Below are 18,295 nucleotides of genomic sequence, written 5' to 3'. Positions count from 1 at the left end.
GCATACAGCAGGCATTTGATCTGTGATTTGTATAGTGTGAGGCCAGGGGATGCGGATCGCTCCAGACTGCTTGCCAGTTCATTGATGTAAATGTTATATAATGTTGGGCTTAAGCAGCGGCCCTGTCTCACACCACGCTCTTGGGAAAGATACCTCGTACGTTGGGTGCCGATGTTTATGCCACATTTACTTTCAGTGTACATTGATTTGATAAGGTCATAGGTTTTACCTCCTATGCCGCTTTCAATAAGTTTGTAAAACAGTCCTTGGTGCCAAATTGAGTCAAAAGCTTTTTTAAAGTCAATAAAGCATGCATATATTTTACCTTAAACTTGGTTAACATGTTTTTCAATTAAAGTATGTAATGTATAGATGTGGTCAGATGTACGGTAATTTGGTAAAAATCCAATTTGACTTCTACTCAGTACCTTGTGTGTGGTGATGAAGTCTAATAGTCGAGAATTTATTATGCTACAGAATAACTTTCCCAGGCTGCTGCTCACACAGATGCCTCTGTAGTTGTTAGGATCAAATTTATCTCCGTTTTTAAAGATTGGTGTTATCAAGCCTTGATTCCAGATGTCAGGGAAGTGACCTACACTTAGAATCACATTGAATAGTTTTAGAATGGCCAATTGAAATTTACTGCTTGTGTGTTTTATCATTTCATGTAATATCCCATCAGGTCCAGATGCTTTTTTGAGTTGGAGGTTTTTGATTTTTTCTTTAAGTTTTTTATCAGTTATTGGGAAATCTAATGGGTTTTGGTTATCTTTGATTGCTAATTCTAGTTTTCCCAATTGGTTGATTGTTTGATTTTGTTTACAGTTTTACAACTTTCCCATATTTCTCCATTTTGGATTGCCAATTCTTCATGATCAGTTTTTTTTCAGATTGTTCCAGTTATTCCAAAATTGGTTTGTGTTCACTGACTTCTCAATTATTGTGAGTTGGTTTTGGGTGTATTGTGCTTTTTTAGTTTCTGAGTGTATGTTTGTATTGTTTTAGTGTTGCACAGTAAAGAAGGCGGATCTCTGTATTATTTGGATCTCTGTGTTTCTGATTTGACAGTGTTCTCCGTTTTTTGCAAGTAGTTTGGCAGTCCTGATCAAACCAATTTTTGTCATTTTTGGGTATTAGATTTTTTCCAGATTTTGTTTTCAATTTGGATTGTTTCGCTGATTTTCAAATATGTAATTTAAATCTTTGACCGCAAGATTGACACCTTCATTGGTGTGAGCACAGATGTTATTTAGAAAGTTATCTATCAGTGCTTGTTTTTTTTTGGCTGCTAAGTGCTTTCTGATATTCTTCAGCGCTGTTTTCAGCCCATCTGTATGGTTTTCTGATGTTATACAGTTTACTGGGCTTTGTGTTAATGTTATTTCCAGTCTTTTTGAGATACACAGTGATTTGACTGTGTTCGGACAGAGGGGTTAGTTCTCTAACAGTGAATGATCTGAGAGATGAAGGATCTATGTCTGTTATCATATAGTCAACTGTGCTATTCCCCAGAGGTGAGCAAAATGTGAATCTCCCTAAAGTGTCTCCTCGTAACTTACCGTTGATGATATACAGACCCAGGCTTCGACAGAGCTGCAGGAGGTCTTTCCCATTCTTATTTACTATATGATCATGGTTATTTCTGTGGATATGGGAGAATGTATTATTAATAACCGTCAGTTTGTTGTTGATGTATTTGCTGCCTTGTGTGTCGGTGAAGTCCGGCTGTAGTCCTGTTCTTGCGTTCAGGTCTCCACAGATGAGCACATTTCCCTGGGCCTGGAAGTGGCTTGTCTCTTCCTCTAATATGGAGAACGTGTCTTTTCTGTAGTAGGGGGACTCTGATGGTGGGATATATATGGCACACAGGTATATATCTTTTCTGGATGGGGGCAGTTCCTTGTGGATTTTAAGCCAGGTGTAGTATTTGCATTGCTTCACTGTGTTGATGTGGTTGTGGAGTTTTGATTTGTACCAGATTATTTGTCCTCTTGAGTCTCTTCCCTGTCGCACTGTGTTGAGTTCTTGTGATGGTAGGATGATTTCTCTGTAGTTGGGTGGGTAGTGGGTGACGGTGTCTGCCTTGCTCCATGTCTCCTGTAGAATTATAATATCCATATCTTGATGCTCTTCTGGAATTCTGAATTCAATCCTTGAATATTCCACATTGATATTGACAGAGTCATTTTAAGAGTTCACGGTATAGAGTTCTTGTTTTCAAAAATAGAGGTAATCCTTTTCTAATGTAATGTAGTGTTTTGGAAAAGTAAAGTTTTTTTTTCATTGTTAGGCAGGTGTTTGCATGCTGTGTGGCCTTTCATGCTGTCAGCTGGGCACTGATGTAGTTCAGCAGCTGTCTGATCTCACTCATCTCCAGTGTATTTGCTTGTCCTTTCAGGGCCTGAGCGTAGCTCCTGGAGTGTGGGAGTGGTGCTGGGTTCGGTGTGTTATCAGCTGAGGCTGCATGAGCGGGTGGAAGGCTGGTTGCTGCTGCTGCTGTTGGGCTGTTCCTCATGTTGCTTCTCTGCCTGGAGTGATGTTTTTGTGGTCGTGGGTGTCTTGGGTGGTGATCTGGTGCAAACTGGGGTTTCTGCTGATGGGCTGGTGTAGATCTGTGGTGGTGTTGTGCTGGTGCATGGGGTGTTCTGATGTGGATTTTAGCATGTTGTGGGGGTCCCTGGTATTGTGCAGCCAGTGGTGGTCGTTCTCTGTGATGGGTTTTGTAGGTTTATGCTGGGTGTCTGGTTTTGTGTTCTGTAGGTTGGCAGCTGTGTTGTTTTCAGGGGTGTGAAGGTGTTTTGTCTGCCCCACGCTGTGTCTTTCAGTGTTTTTGCAAACACATTGACTTTGTCCTTCTTTATGTGTACATGGTCATACAGGTCCCTGATTGTGATGGAGGGGTGATGAGCCAGGTGCACATTGGGCAGGCGAGCACATCCTTTGGAGATGTCAGTGTTGACTCTCTGGATGGTGTCTGGGTGGATGTCTCTGCGGGGAAGGAGGGTAGAGATGGTGATCTTTGTGTTGGGGTAGATCTCTGTAGCCTTCTCTGCTACTCTGCAGATCAGCTGCCCAACTCTCTCCCCACCCCCCCACCCCCCCACCCCCCCTCTCTCTCACACAAACACACACACACACACACACACACACACACACACACACACACACACACAAGCAGCCCTAAAAAGCAAGGTGAAATATTTACACTACCATCCAAAAGTGTGGGGTCTGCTTACTGTCTGATTACTGTCTCCCATTTAAAGTGTAACTAAACCCCTGCCAGTGTTGCCAGATTGGAAATGTCCAAGTATCGTACCAGAAGTTCAAAATTATCGTATTTGGAAGAAAATTATCGTACACGAGTCAAAAGGGTTATTTATCTATTCTAAACCAACAACATTTTGACACTACCTGCAAATTACCACAATAGATAACAAGGCGTATTGTTGGACGGAAGCAGTGAGACAAAATACTATCCCATTATTTTCAGTGACTGTCTGCTTCGCGGCGCATATTAAAACATATTTAAATGATTTTTAACACTTGCTTTGTCGCGTCCAGTGAAGAAGGAATTTAGCTGTTGCTGCGTGGTAGAGTTGTGACGTTCGCGAACGAACCGATTCTTTTGAACGGCTCATAAACATGAACGATGGGAGCCGAGTCGCGGCTGGAGGGGAGCCGTTCTTTCTGTCGTTCTTTTATCCTATGCGTGTTTCACACAGATGCACACAAATGAGCTCCTCCGCGAGACAGAACAGTTATGGGGGAGGGGCGCACCCAGCGCAGGCCAACCCTTTATAGCGTGATGATATTAGTTATTAGTTGTGCATGTTCATTGCAGCCCACTTTGTTATTGTTCATTGACTTGAAGGGGCTGATGTCCTATTTGCAAAGTTTACAGTAGTAATAGTATGTAGTATAGACATTTCCATTTTATTTATTCTAATTTTATCTACTTTAAATACTGTCACTGTCTAAGCAGAGGGATTTGTGCAACCCTATGGAATATAGTCCACACATGACAAACGAGGTAATAATCAATATTTCAGAATAATTCAAACTCAGATATTGGTGTGTGATATCTGAGTTTTAATTATTTGACTACAAATCTCACCTCATCATTCCTCCCAGTGATTATTTCCAGGATAAACTGAGATGCCTCCAAGCTGGCTTCTTAAAACTGACTAAATATTTAAAAAGAGCCAAAAGAGCCGTTCAAAAGAACGGCTCTTTGAAAGGAACGGATCGCGAAGATCCGGATCCCGTCAAAGAGCCATAAATCCCATCACTACTGCGTGGTGCAGTTAACTCCACATCTGAGCCGCTGTCATCGGAATCCTGCGTGTTGCCAGATGTTGAAGGGGTTCTTGCTGTCATGGACCGCAACTAGTGCTCGTTGGCTTTAAAGCAGGGCACTCAACTGCATTCTTAACACACCCTCAGGTGCACACGAACGCATTTAGAGTGTCTGTAATGAGCCGATTTAGTTTATGAGTAAAGAAGCCCTATGACTGCAACTACTATCATTTAAATTTTCATAAAATTCTGGAATTATCGTACATTACGGGATTTTTTTCAGTATTGATCGTACATCGTACAGAGGTAAAAATTATCGTACAAATACGATAATTATCGTACGTCTGGCAACACTGACCCCTGCTCAGAGCCATGACTCCACCCACTGACAATATTTGAAAAATGCTGAAAAGTGGGCAGATCACAGCGGAGATAGAGGGTACGAACCGAGGGCGGGGCTGAGCGAGAGCGGCGTGAACATGAGACCCGCAGTGGCGGATTGATTGACAGCTGCTGTCAGAGACGCTAAAATGGAGAGTGACTGTAATGACGCAAGTAGCTTTGCAACAGAGCGATCATTTGAAGTAGAGGACTTTTCTCCCCCACTTTCACCTGAAGTGGAGGGTGTCGAGGTGTCTGTTCATATCAATTCGAGCCGCTGGCTCAAACTGCGCGTCACTTTTCAGCGTGAGCTGTGTGGAGAAGCCCATTTCCACCTCCATTGCGTTGGAGAAGCAATCCCGTGTAAAATGCAGTTTGCACACTCGAGCTCTAGGCGGGAACTTGCGGTCTTCCAGGCCAAGTGCATGCAACCACTGGCGCTTAATTTTAAGTCTGCTGGTAAACTATGCAGTCCAGCAGTGCTGTCGCAACTAGCAACACACCTCCGTACCATCCTGACCACTGTACTAAATACAGATAAATCTACGCTAACTTGAAGATCTAAATAACTATATAATTGATATGCTGAAAGATGCTATAATAGTCTATTGTGGTCGTTACCAATACTCGCAATTCCAGCTCCTGACTCACTACAGTGATTTTGATGGTTTTATACTGCCAAGGGCGTGGTAGCTCGTACCAAGGCCGTGGTGAGCTGGAAACTGCTTACGTCACCTGCCACCGCTTACGTCACTTGCCACCGCAACATCCAATAGGAAAAATCAACTGCAGTAGCCACCGTTCAACCTGAAGAGGGCAGCACTCAGACGTTTTTACACCATATATTGTAGAATTAAAACACTTTATACTCAAATGTCAAAAAAGTTACCTGAAACAATGAACAGCACTAATAAAGCCCCATTCTTATAGATCAGTAACTAAAAAAAGTTGGTTTAGGGTTTAGTTACTCTTTAAATATATATTTTAAAATGTAATTTATTCTTGTGATATCAAAGTTGAATTTTCAGCATCATTACTCCAGTCTTCAGTGTCACACGATCCTTCAGAAATCATTCTAATGCTGATTTGCTTGAGAAACTTTTTATCAACGTTGAAAATTGTGAAGAAAATGTTGCTGATTTTTATTTTTGTTCAAAACATCATCCTTTATTTTACATAGAAGTCTTATGTAAAAAATTTCTTTGGAACTTGATCGCAGTTCTCCCCGTTGACTGTTCCAGCCTCTGTTTCTTCTCCAGGATACTTCACCAGCTCTTTGGTCTTGATCTGAGCACGACACAGGGGACATCTGGCCTGCTCCTGTGAGACAGGAACAAACAATATCAAGAAATCCAATACAAGAGTCTTCAGGAAACCCCTGAGATGTTGAAATAATGCTGACCTTCTCCGATCGGATGACCTCACAGATGCAGGGCCTGCGGTACAGATGAGCGCAGTAGGTGATGACAGGCTGACGTAGGGAGTCTAGACAGATGGCACACTCCTCACCTGAGCACCAATGTGATCTGATTGATGAGACACTCCCGAACCTCACTAGTCATCTAGATGGACTTCATAGGCATTAATAATCTGTTCTTTTGTAACTATTTAATGGCAAAAAATCACGGAAATGAAGAAATAATCCAAGAGTAATCAGGTAACCTCCTAAGTGAACGTACCAGACAGGATCCACCTGCACTCTGACTGCAGCTTCAGTACATGCTTTTCATACTTTTCTGGACCTTGACAGTGTAACATACTTAGACAGTCACAAGCCTCCTTGTTTTTATCCAAAATATCTTAAATAGTGTTCTGATGAAAAACAAAGCTTTTACGTTTTTGAACGACATGGCACTTAGTGCAAATTACATCTAACTTAGTATAAACAGCACTCTGTCAAGTTTCATGGTGAATTTTATGATATTTTTATCAATTTAAAAGATCCAGCGATTGGTTTCCCCCACCATGGCTTAGCATTTTGTAATGACAAACATTCTGTAGCAGCAAAAACATGAGACTGTGTTTTAAATCCACCCACCCCATAATCTGATGAAAGCACATTGTATGTTGTGAGAACCACATCTTGCTCAGACAGAAGGTTGACAGATTGTTTGCGCTCAGCACCATAGTACAGATACACCTTTAATGTGACATCAGTTCGGATATGTTGCTCAAACTGGTCCTGGATGGATATGAAGTATAAACAAGAGCAATGTTTGTTAATGTTTTTTTTTTTATTACATAATGACATTTTAGCAGACTTTAAACACTCACCAGCCAGTTGCGAAGGACAGACAGAGGACATACAATCAAAGTGGCTCTGGCCTCTGAGCACCCACCGCCTCCTGATGGGACCTTACCAGTGCCTAAATCTCACACAGATCGATTCCTGTAAAACTCTCTCATACCGTAATAAACAAACTGAAGAAATGGTCAATGCTATACTCACCAGAATCCCTTCTTTCTTGCCAAACCTGTGAGAAACTGCACTCCAGAGCAGGATTTTTGTGTGGTTTTTGCTATAATAAACACAAACAAACATGACACAAACATAAAATCAGTGATTATTAGTATAATTTGCATTCATGCATTTGGCATTTTTATGCAAAGCAACTACTGTTCAGAAGTTTGGGATTTCTGAAGGATCATGTGACACTGAAGACTGGAGTAATTGAAAAATCGGCTTTACTATCAGAAGAATGAATTACAATATTACAATAGAAAATACTTCACAATACTACTGTTTTACTGTATTTTTTTATTAAATAAATGCAAATCCTTTATAGCAAAGTTAGTGAGAACATTAAAGTAGAGGCCATGCTTCTCCTCCCAGAATGGGGGCAGATTGTTGCTGTTCTCACGAGAGGTCATCCACGAGAGCGCCTGCTTTTGATGTTGGAGCAGGGAAGTGCACACTGCCTGCACGGACAGACATGAACAGAAACATCTGTAAGTGACTGATGGATGAGATGAGATTGACGGTACAAAAAACAGACGTGTGTTCTTTCTGTGCTCTCATCTCTGCTGGCTTCATTTCTCTGGCTTTATCCCCCATTAAATCAACAAATAGCATGTCAAAGGCATTTTTCAGCTGATTATGATTGAACAAAAATAAGTTTTATTATTCAGTTCACTAAAATTGTGCAAAAAGCATCATAAACATATCGATTAGTGGTTCTCTACTGGTGTGTTGCATGTTTGTTCCAAATCAATGAAAAATCGAATGTTAAATGAATGCTAAATGAAACTAACTATATCATCATGCCTCATATCATACTATGTAAAGTTAAGACAGCAAAATATATAAACGTATCGCCTTTTAAAAGTAAAAACAAGCCTCCCATATAATTTGTTGTTGACGTCAACAGCTGTGCATCCGATAAAACAAAATTAGGCAAGGAAAAAGAAAATATGGTACATATTATATTAAAGAAATATTACAATAAATAAGGTTTGTCATTTATTTATTTGTATTTAATATTATTTATACTTTGTAATGCGTGATTATACAGAGATTTTATCGATACTGTGTAAATTAAGCAGCAAATAAACAAATGACTGAACCTTTGAACTCAGTGCCAAGTCTGAAACCATGGCATCTCATCTGATTATGCACAGCTTCTCAGTTCTCCTCTTTGCCCCAGAGTGTGAGGTTTACTGGCATTGAAAATGTATTTTTACAACCCTATTAGGGAGATTAAACACAAAAGTAATCTGTTGCAATCAAATTGCAATAACAACCCCAACAAATAACAAATATGTAGAAAAGACACTGAGGAACTACTATACCCTTCCATACTGGCCAAATTGCTGTCCATAATGTAGGCCATTGGGGCTGCCAGCTGTTTCCTGATGTGCCCCATCTGACTTCCATACACATTAGTAACAATCACTGCATTTCGATCATAGGGATTCTGCGGCTGCCTAACCACGGACACAATTTCTCCTCTATTGACCTACAGCACATGTCAGAGTTAAACAACATTCTTGTTATTAACTGAGATTCATTCCATGATAAATTTTTCAGTTTTGCTTTAACCACTAGAGGGCAATATATACTGTGCAGTGGGACAGGTGCGAAGATCACCTGTTCCTGTTAGGTGTGTCAGAAGAATTAAGCAGACAGAGATGGCAGGAGAAAATGAATGGCGCATGTTGTACTGCAATACATAATACTGCATTCTTATAAATTCAAGTTTTTTTTCTGTTGCCTTAAATAAGTTCAGTTTATGTGTGTGAATCAGGAGGAGCTGCAGTGCGGGGATTGAAACTGCACCCTTTTTTCTTCTTCCCCGGTTTTTTGGCAGGTGGCACCAACGTTAAGGTCCATCTACTGTTTTGGAGCGTGGACCAGAAGTAGATCTAGATGAGTTCGTTTCTCTAACAGAACAGTAATTTTGCATAACAGACTTTGGTCACTTTTGGATCCTCTGCAGTAAATGTGTACCGTCAGAAGGAGAATGTGAAGTGAAAATAAGCCGTGTTTGCTGTCAACAAATCAATCAAGACTTTCCATTGCTTTCAGCTAAAATATTAACTCAGGTATGGTTCCAGCATTATGCTATTAGGGAACATGGGCAGTGTGTTTTGGATTGCATGTGTTGTTTTGGTTATCCAGTCCTATGCTGGCTCGCTTATTAGATGATTGTAAGGGCCTACAGATAGGTTACTGTAATTAAAAAAAAAAAACATGTGTAACCTTTTCTTTTCTTAATTGGCTATGTATAATTTTTTAAGTTGTGCAATGTAATGGGTGCAGTAAATATAGGGATGCTGAGGTGCTGCAGTACCCCCTTTTGTCTCAGGTTTATAAACTATAAATAAATTATATAAAAACTATATCAACTCAGGCTTATAAAGTTAACAAGGCAACCAAAAAATGTTTCTTTGTATATTTTGTGGTATGTATCTTATAGATATAAAAGTATATTGTATAAAAACTGTGTGATATAGATTAAAAGCTTAAAGGCATTTAATAAAAAGACAAACTTGTATGTATAATACTTTATTATTTATTATTAAAAGTTACACTTATCAAAACTAGTTAAGTAAAAGCAAACTAAAAGTTCACTGTGGAAGGAAACAACATTCACAGTATACAAGTTGTTACAATTACAAATTAGTAGAAGATTTACAAAATATTGTGGTTCAGCTCTGAATGGGCTATAGAAATAGTAAAAAAATTGACTCTGTAAAAGCTCAGATGTAGATTGTAAAGTGTTTTGGCACTGGCAAAAGAACAACATAGCAAGAAATGTCATGAGAGCGGCTCTTTATATATTTTTATTTATATAAGTGTTCCTGTAGCTCAATTGGTAGAGCATTGCGCTATTCCCCGGGAACACATGATAGGTAAAAATTTATGCACTGTAAGTCGCTTTGGATAAAAGCATCTGCTAAATGCATAAATTTAATTTTAATTTTTAATTTCATTTAATTTTTAATTTATATTCATTTAATTAAATGTATAGGTGGAAACTGCATTGATATTTCATTTAGAATGATGTATTCTCCACTTTAAGTATCTTAACACTCTTACAATTTCAAAATGGAACAATCACAACAAGCCTATAGCATGAACATAAAGTACACACAAAGGGCAAGTGAGGAAATTATTTTTGGACTGCTGCACTGGAACAGCTGTACGATTACAACAATAGCTTATAATCCTGATATACTAGACTTTGCATTTAAATGTTGAAAATCCTAAATCGGGGCCATGCTGAAGCAAACACATCTCTACTGTATGTAATTGTAAATGCACTAACATTTACATTTAAACATTTCATCAAAAGTTATTCATCAAAAATCTTAATGCACAGTCAACATAGTTTCATGTTGTTGCAGATGAATAACAGGGTTAGATGTTACAGAGTCTGTAATTCTTAATAGGCTCAGGTTAACGCTTTAATCAGGTACAGTTTATCTCCATATTCGCTGGTATATATGGGAGCCTTTTTGTAATGTTCCACCAAATCCTCCATGGAGCTGAACTTGCGCTGACCAATGCAGTAGAGTCCATCTATTAGCTGCACCTTGAAATGCTTGTTCTTGTACACTGCCTTCAGAGAGATGGAGAAGTCGTTTGGCTGGAAAGTAAAAAATGAAACGTTGTGTTCACGACAAAGCACAAATAAATTCTGACTCTCTGCATAGTCTAATTATAGTTCAACCAAAAGTTAAAATGTGCTGAAAATTTACTCCTTTTCAGGCCATCCGAAACAAAGATGAGTTTGTTTCTTCATCTGAACAGGTGTAGAAATTTAGCATTACATAACTTGCCCACCAGTGGATCCTCTGCAGTGAATGGGTGCCGTCAGAATGATTAAAAACAGCTGTCCAAACAGCTGATAAAAACATCACAATAATAAATCAATTATCATCTTGTAAAGAGAAAAGCTGCATGTTTGTAAGAAACATCCATCACTGTTGTGTTTTAACTTTAAACCGTCACTTCTGAAAAAAAAAAATCCATAATCCAGTTAAAAAGACCATCCTTTGTTGTCCTTGCACATCAAAATCAACAGACATATTTGTTTAGAACTATTTTGGACTGTTTCCGCTTGTAAATGGTGCTTGATCTGTGCATATTTCTCTCCTGATTCAGGCGAGACAATTAGGACTTATATTTCAACCGGATTCCACAGTTTAAAATTAAAAAAAATGTAACATAATGATGGAACTGTTTATTATAAACACTTCAAAAAAGTTTAATTAATGCATTGGAGTTGGGTTGTGGATTATTGTGATGCTTTTATCAGCTTTTATCTTCCTATTCTGACGGCACCCATTCACGGCACAGTGAATAAGTGATGGCATGCTGAATTTGTTCACATGAAAATCACACTTTGCATGGCCTGAATTTGAGTAAATTTGGAGTAACATTTTAATTTTGGGTGAACTATTGTATTAAATAAATGCTAAATGTCATGGATACCACCTTGTTCAATATAATCCAATTAAATTATCTCAATTTTAAAACCAGTTTCAATTCAACTGAGTTACCGTAGACTCGCTGTCTCTGATGAGGAAGTCACCATCCACTCCCCTCTGGTTCAGTACCATCTCAGCCTGATGCCGTGTCAGTTTGCCATAGTACCATGGTTTTCCTCCAAACTTTCCGCCCATAGAAGGCTTTATGTCATAGTTTGAAGAAAGTGGTCCTGAATTCCCCAGTTCTCTATGTGTCTTCTGCACAACTGTAACATAGTTTTTGGGCACTAAACCCACTTGCCCATTCTCCTTTCTACACTTCCACCATTCAGGATCATTCTCAGGTTTCTCCAACACATCCATAAGTTCATCCTTGTTGAAATTCAGCTCTTCGACATTGCCGGAGCTGAAATGATAAAGTGCCTGTACAGTCTCCAGAACCTGAGAGCCGTTGTTATTGTGCCCCACAGATGTCAGTCTGTCTTTAAAAGAGCTCATGGAGTCGCCCCTCATCGTCCCATCCACATCCTCTGTGACATAATTGGAGGGAAACCATCCAAAAAGGCCATTATTGGTTCCTCGCCACCAACCGTCGCTGCACTTCTCTATGACGATGACCCTTGTGCCCTTCACCAAGGAGAGTTCATCGTCCCGCTCTGCGGTGTAGTCGAACTTCACCAGTGCGGGGACATGGAGGTCATACAGTTGCTCATCACAGTCGAATTTCTCTGTGCTGGAGGGCAAATCTAGCGTACAGCCTTTCTGCTTCACCTTCCCAATCCCTGGAGAAAAGAATTATGTAATAAGAGCATTTGGACAATGTGTTTCTTAAATAGCAAATGTGCTGTTAAGAAACATAACTACTGATACTCACAAGCTAGCATGGTCTTACTTTACCATTAGAAACTTACAGGATTTAGCTTTATAATGTGAAATTGTCATGGTTACATTCATATGATACCACAGTTAACCCCAAACAAGACAAATACAGATTTCTTTTTCAGAGTTCATTCCTTTGAACCTGAACTTGAAGCTCCTTAAAGTAACAAAAAATGAATTATAACATCTAGTCCTATTATGCAAACTTAAAAGTGAGGAGTCAGTAAGCTATTTTAATGGATTTAACAGAAGTCTGTTATGCTCAACAAGGCTGCATTAAAAATACAGCAATTTTGTGAAATATTAATACAATTAATATAACAGTTTTCTAGTTTTTCCTGTGATGGCTAAACTGAATTATCAGCTGCCTTCGGTGTAACAGGATCCTTCAGAAATCATAAGCTGATTTGCTGCTCAAGAAATACTGATATTATTATAAGTGTTCAAAACAGTTGAGCTACTTACTGCATTATTAATTTTTATCAGGATTCTTTGATGAATAGAAAGTAGCATTTATTTAAAATAGATATCTTTTGGAAATTTATAAATGTGTTTACTGTCCCTTTGCTAAATTTAAAGAGTTAATTTCTTTAAGAAAATACATAGTGGTACATCTTATTCATTTAATAAATACATATAAGTCCACTTACATGTAACAATTTATATATAAAGTGTAAAAGAAAAAAAAAAGAAAAGTATTTTTTTGTTTTTTCAATAGAATTATTATTTTTCTCTGTCCCACTTTTGTTAAATTTGTACAACAACGTTCCAGTTGCACAATCCCAGACCAGCTGACAGCCAAAACCCTAATAATTGATATGCTACAGACTTCAAATCTGCAAATCATTTATACCAACTGTGTCTTCATGACTTTTGAGTATGCCAATAATGTAAACCCTGACAAACTTACATGCCATCCATGTTTGACAGGTCTCTTGCATCAACTGTTTTACATGACTACGAAATCACGTCAGGAAAAACACACCCCGAAATTTAAATGTAGTTACTGGGTAATGAAACGTCAATTTTGATCAGTTTAAAACAATAATTTCTGGGCCTGAATCCACTGGATGAGTCTGTGTGTCTGCACAAATTATAACTCATTCCTGTCAACATTTCATTCTTCTTTAGGAGTAATGTGGATCATAATAAAGATGCAAAGATGCAAAAGCTGTTTTATAATCATTTGCAACTATTAAGTATCTAGCAAGCCTCAAAACAAGCAACTCTGCATACACAGTAAGAGAAAAATATGGAGCAAAATATGTCTATTGTTCAAAAGTTTCACTATGAACGTTTTTTTAAATAAACTGATATATGTTCGCCAAGAATGCATCAAATTAAATGAAGTTTCATCACTTCCCACAGGTGTTATAGGCTTTTTTCATCGGCCTCGCATTTGAACAGTTCCCAGCACAACTTCTTATTTGCTTATTTAAGTTTCAGATTAAACCATATCTGTGAAACTCTGTCTAAAGGCCAGCAGCTTCCCACAGTATTTTCCTCACTGTTGCTGATAAACTGATTATTTGACACATATAGGTTTCAATGAAGCGTCCAGCTGAGCACCAGTGAGGGGGTTGTTTCTTCGAGACTCTGATGTGCTCCTCATTTTGTTGTTGTGCAGCAGCCGTCCACTTCTCTCTGTACTGGTTAGATCCAGTTTGCGCCGTTCTTTCAAGAGAACAGTCAACGGAAAAGTCTTCAGAAGAACAATAGGCTGATGAGTTTCCACAGAAACATGTTTCTTTTTGACCTTTGTTGAAGCTAAATTTAGGCTTCAGAAATGTGAGTGTACTCAACACTCAAGCAATTAAAAAAATGATGTTTTACACTTTTTCAACAGTGCTAATACTGTGAAAGGTGCCAGACCAGAATAATGAAATATTACAATTGACATATTTTACAATAAGTATTTGATTTATATATGTATGCCTTTTAAATTCTTTTCTATATTTTTAATGATTGAAATGAAATTTATAAATGTATACATTTCAAATAATATTTTACATAACAAATGTAGAAAATATAATACTGTTATTTCAAACAGTCAGAATAATTAGATAAATATGGGCAGTTAAATTAGTAGCACTTTGGCTAACAGATCTATTATTATTATTTAAATATTATTTTAAAAATCATCATAACTTTTTAATAGTTTTAGCATATATGTAACTTGTATAAATTGGGTATCTTTTTTTATTATTCTCATAATGATTCCAAACTTCTGAATAGTCTTTCATCTGAAATATAGCTGGTGTATATAAATGACACAATTATGTTTTGGTATACCACACTGATACACTCATTCATAAACATATTCATAATTCCCTTCAACCAGAGATCAATTTCATAATTAAGAGTTGTTCGTACTGTCAATAAAACACAGTTTTTAGAATGTCCAAGAAAAAAAAGGGATCGCCTTCTCCAAATGAAAATCAACCCATCCATGAATATCAACAGGAAGAAAAAGCAGAAGAGTGATATTAGAGCTTCCTGTAAAATAAACACCCGCAAAAAAAAAAGAAAAACGTGGGAAAGAGTGTTGAAATATAAAAGAGCTTTGTGATCCAGTTAACTCATTCATATGTGTTGAATTACAGAGTTCATCTGCTCCATCAAAATTAAACTTTCCAAACTCATCCATAGCAGTCACTGTACTCCAACGACCATGGAAACATAAAAAGTCACAAGCATTGGAGGGAAACAAGTTGTCAGAGATAAATCGATGTCATGGTCATCTGTGACGTAACCAATTCAAGAGGTAAAAGCATCATGCAGACTTGTGGGAAAGCCAATGAAATAGATTTTTTTTTCAATGGAAATTCCAGAAAACGGTAATAAAAGCAGGATCCACACAGATCTTAACTGTCTTCATGACGTGTCTCAAGGATGGAGCATGAGGCACTGTGTCCTATCTGCTTTTGTTCAATATGAAAAGAGGTTGGGAACAGCACTGAGATGGTCATAAAGTCTTGGAGTGGACTTCAACTCAAAACTGAACAGGGATGCAATGAATAGGTTTTGTAACTGAAATGAGTTTTCATATGTCTGACAAAGTTTGCATGTAGCTTTTTTCCAATTTCACCATTTTTCCAAAGAAGCATGACTGAACATTTCGGATCGACCTAATTTTGTTGTCATCTGCCCTCAGTTTTGAATGCGATCTCTCGCTCAGCCCAGGTTTTGAAAAAGCTGAGTGTGATTATCAATGTAATGTGACCCGTGGCAAGCTGCATTCTCATATCCACGACAGAAACCGAGTGAACGCAGCCAAATCACCCCTCCTTTCTCTGAGCTTACTCAACCAATGACATCATGAGACAAATAGCCTCTTCTCAAACAGATTTAGCATCCAAGAACTGTCAGCAAAGGTAGCGCCGTTAATTCTCAAAGAAAATAAAAAACCTGTGATGAACTTGTATGTGTTTTTGTTCACTTTTGACCTCACAGCTGCTCTCCCCTTTTCTTTTCCCATTTCAACCAACGATAAGTTTGTTTTGTGGCTAATTTTCCGCAACAGATTTTTGAATGCAAAATTACACAACTAAAACTGCTGGAATTGGTCACGCCTCCGTTTGCTATACAATAGCTTCTCTGAACTTCCACGGCTTACTAATGGACAGAGAGAGAAAGAAAGGCAGACACAGAGCTCAAGAACGAGAGCTGGCAGGTGGCCATCAGAACAGCCTGCAATTTCCCCCTCTTCTCTTGAATTTTCAAGTATGGCTATTAAAAAGTGAGCAAACAAAACAAGTGCGGAAAAAAGTAAATACTCAAATAAGGAGTCTCATTTGTTGAAGAGTTCTGTCCCGTTGCTACAGTTCTTTTGTCCTCCAAAATCCACTGCTTCACTCTGCCAAGTCACGACACTTGTCCACTGTAATACGGGGAATAAATGCTGAATGTGTTACAATGAGAGAGAAAGAAACCCCAAGTCAAAGGCTTCAATTATTCATTGCCTCACATCCTTCTGTTTTCCTGAGCTAGAAATCTGCTTTGAGTTAGAGAGCTTCCGTCTGCCTTCACAGAGCAGCTCGAGTTGACAGTAGAGGAGGTTGAGGGAGCAGGAGCCTTTATGGGTTTCTAGCTTTGATTTTTGTTTTTTAAGAGTGTCCAAGCTACCCCGAAGGGCCTGGTGCTATTTCCTCCCTCTCTTATGGCCAATAGTATAGAAAAAAGTACCTGAGTGCAGCCTGCCCTGTTAAATGTATGTCAATGTGCTCGCAGTTGTGCGTGTGACATCAAATGAACCTGGCTCATCCAGGTTTACAAAAAAAACAACAAATCATTATGCACTTCAACCCTTGATAACATATTCGTATTCTTAATATTATAGAGGAGAAACAAATATTCTGAATAATACCAGACTGAAAATAACTGTAATTTACATTATACTATGCACATACAGTCTTTGAAACCCTTATCCGCCCACGTTCAGCTGATCATAAAAAATAACAACAGTAGCAGTTACAAAGTGCTGACAACACAAGTATAACTTAAAAATCACATCCAGTATGAAGAAACTCACAATAACGGTTCTTTCTTCAGAGATTTAATACAAAAATACATGAATACATGGGAATGGCTACGACTATATTAAGCAAAAGTGTTATTTTAGTCCTTCAATAGAAAAGATAATAAATATGTACTCACGAAAGAAGTGTTTGAAAAGGTTGGCCATAACCATTCCCAGCTCTGCGAGCAGCCCCCCTCTCTCACACACTAGCGCTCTCTCTTTCTCTCTCTCTGTGTAACAGAGGAGCAGCTCTTCCATGAGAACTTCCTGAAAGTCCAGAGTTATTGACAGAGCGACTCTCCACCCCACACACATGACTGTCCTCAGCCAATGGCTGTCAAAGGGTCCTTTCTGTAGACTCTGTAGTGGCTGGCTGGGCCTCAAACACTCACCGGGTCTTCTGTGGAAACTCAAGGCAACTATCTACATCACTATTATAATTTACAGACAGAGTGTGTGGCCTGGTGAGCCACAAAAAATGCAAAAATGTTATCCTCATCTAGCTTTCTAATAAACATTGTACACTATGACTATTGTTGGCTCTGTGACGAATTAGAGCGCTTCGGATAAAAGTGTTTGTAAAATGTAAAAATGAAATAAACAGTGATACATATTCTATATTAACATTTACACTTTGAGCAGGCTTATACTGCATTCAAGGTACACTTTTCTGTCATTATACATTAATGAACTTGGTGTTACTGGCAGTTCAGGTGCAGGAGCAGTTCTACCAGTTCTAGGACCTGTATTTCATAATGATAAATATCATAGGTAAATGGTGGTTGTCAGTCACAGTATGAGTTTGAAACTCTAAAATTACTAACTGGGGTGAATTGAAAACTAAAAGTGAGCTATAAGGAAAATAATAATAGTAATATAAATGACAAAAGCATTTAACATTACTAAAAGTTCAACTAAAAGATCAAATGAGCATGTCAAATATGAGAACCGGGTATGACTGTTGTATAAGCCCTTTTTATGACATATTTTTCCAGAACAGCCTTACAGAAAATATAAAAAGGAAAAGAGGGTGTCTGGGTTATTAAACTAAATCAAATGAGTACCACTGGTCTATAGAATAGAGAGTGAATCTATAGGTTGTACTGCAGTTTGATTGTCCATACATGGGTCTGCTTGGTTCATTTAATAGTTGGTCCCCCAGTGGATCAGTATTGTGTGTAATGTGAGTAAACTACACTGAACATGAGCAGGTTCTCCCAGCTCTCCTAGCTGTCACCTGTTTACAAACCTGCAGAGCTGTTGTGAAAGAAAGGTTGTCAGATG

The 18,295-nt window shown here is 38.4% G+C and overlaps 1 protein-coding gene across 1 annotated transcript; it reads right to left on the bottom strand.

Moving 5' to 3' along the window:
- Window positions 1–10,130: 10,130 nt before the first annotated feature.
- Window positions 10,131–17,279, bottom strand: LOC132154966 (cytoplasmic protein NCK1-like). The gene is made up of 3 exons (XM_059563718.1): window positions 17,149–17,279; window positions 11,686–12,395; window positions 10,131–10,769 (listed from the first exon to the last, which is right to left on the bottom strand). The coding sequence occupies exons 1-3, from the start codon at window positions 17,267–17,269 to the stop codon at window positions 10,575–10,577; spliced, it is 1,026 nt and encodes a 341-aa protein (XP_059419701.1). The 5' UTR covers window positions 17,270–17,279; the 3' UTR covers window positions 10,131–10,574.
- Window positions 17,280–18,295: the final 1,016 nt, after the last annotated feature.

Source organism: Carassius carassius, chromosome 12, assembly GCF_963082965.1.
Source record: "Carassius carassius chromosome 12, fCarCar2.1, whole genome shotgun sequence".
Lineage (NCBI taxonomy): Eukaryota > Metazoa > Chordata > Actinopteri > Cypriniformes > Cyprinidae > Carassius > Carassius carassius.
Note: the sequence above shows the minus strand (reverse complement) of the source record. Positions and strands in the feature narration are given on the sequence as shown.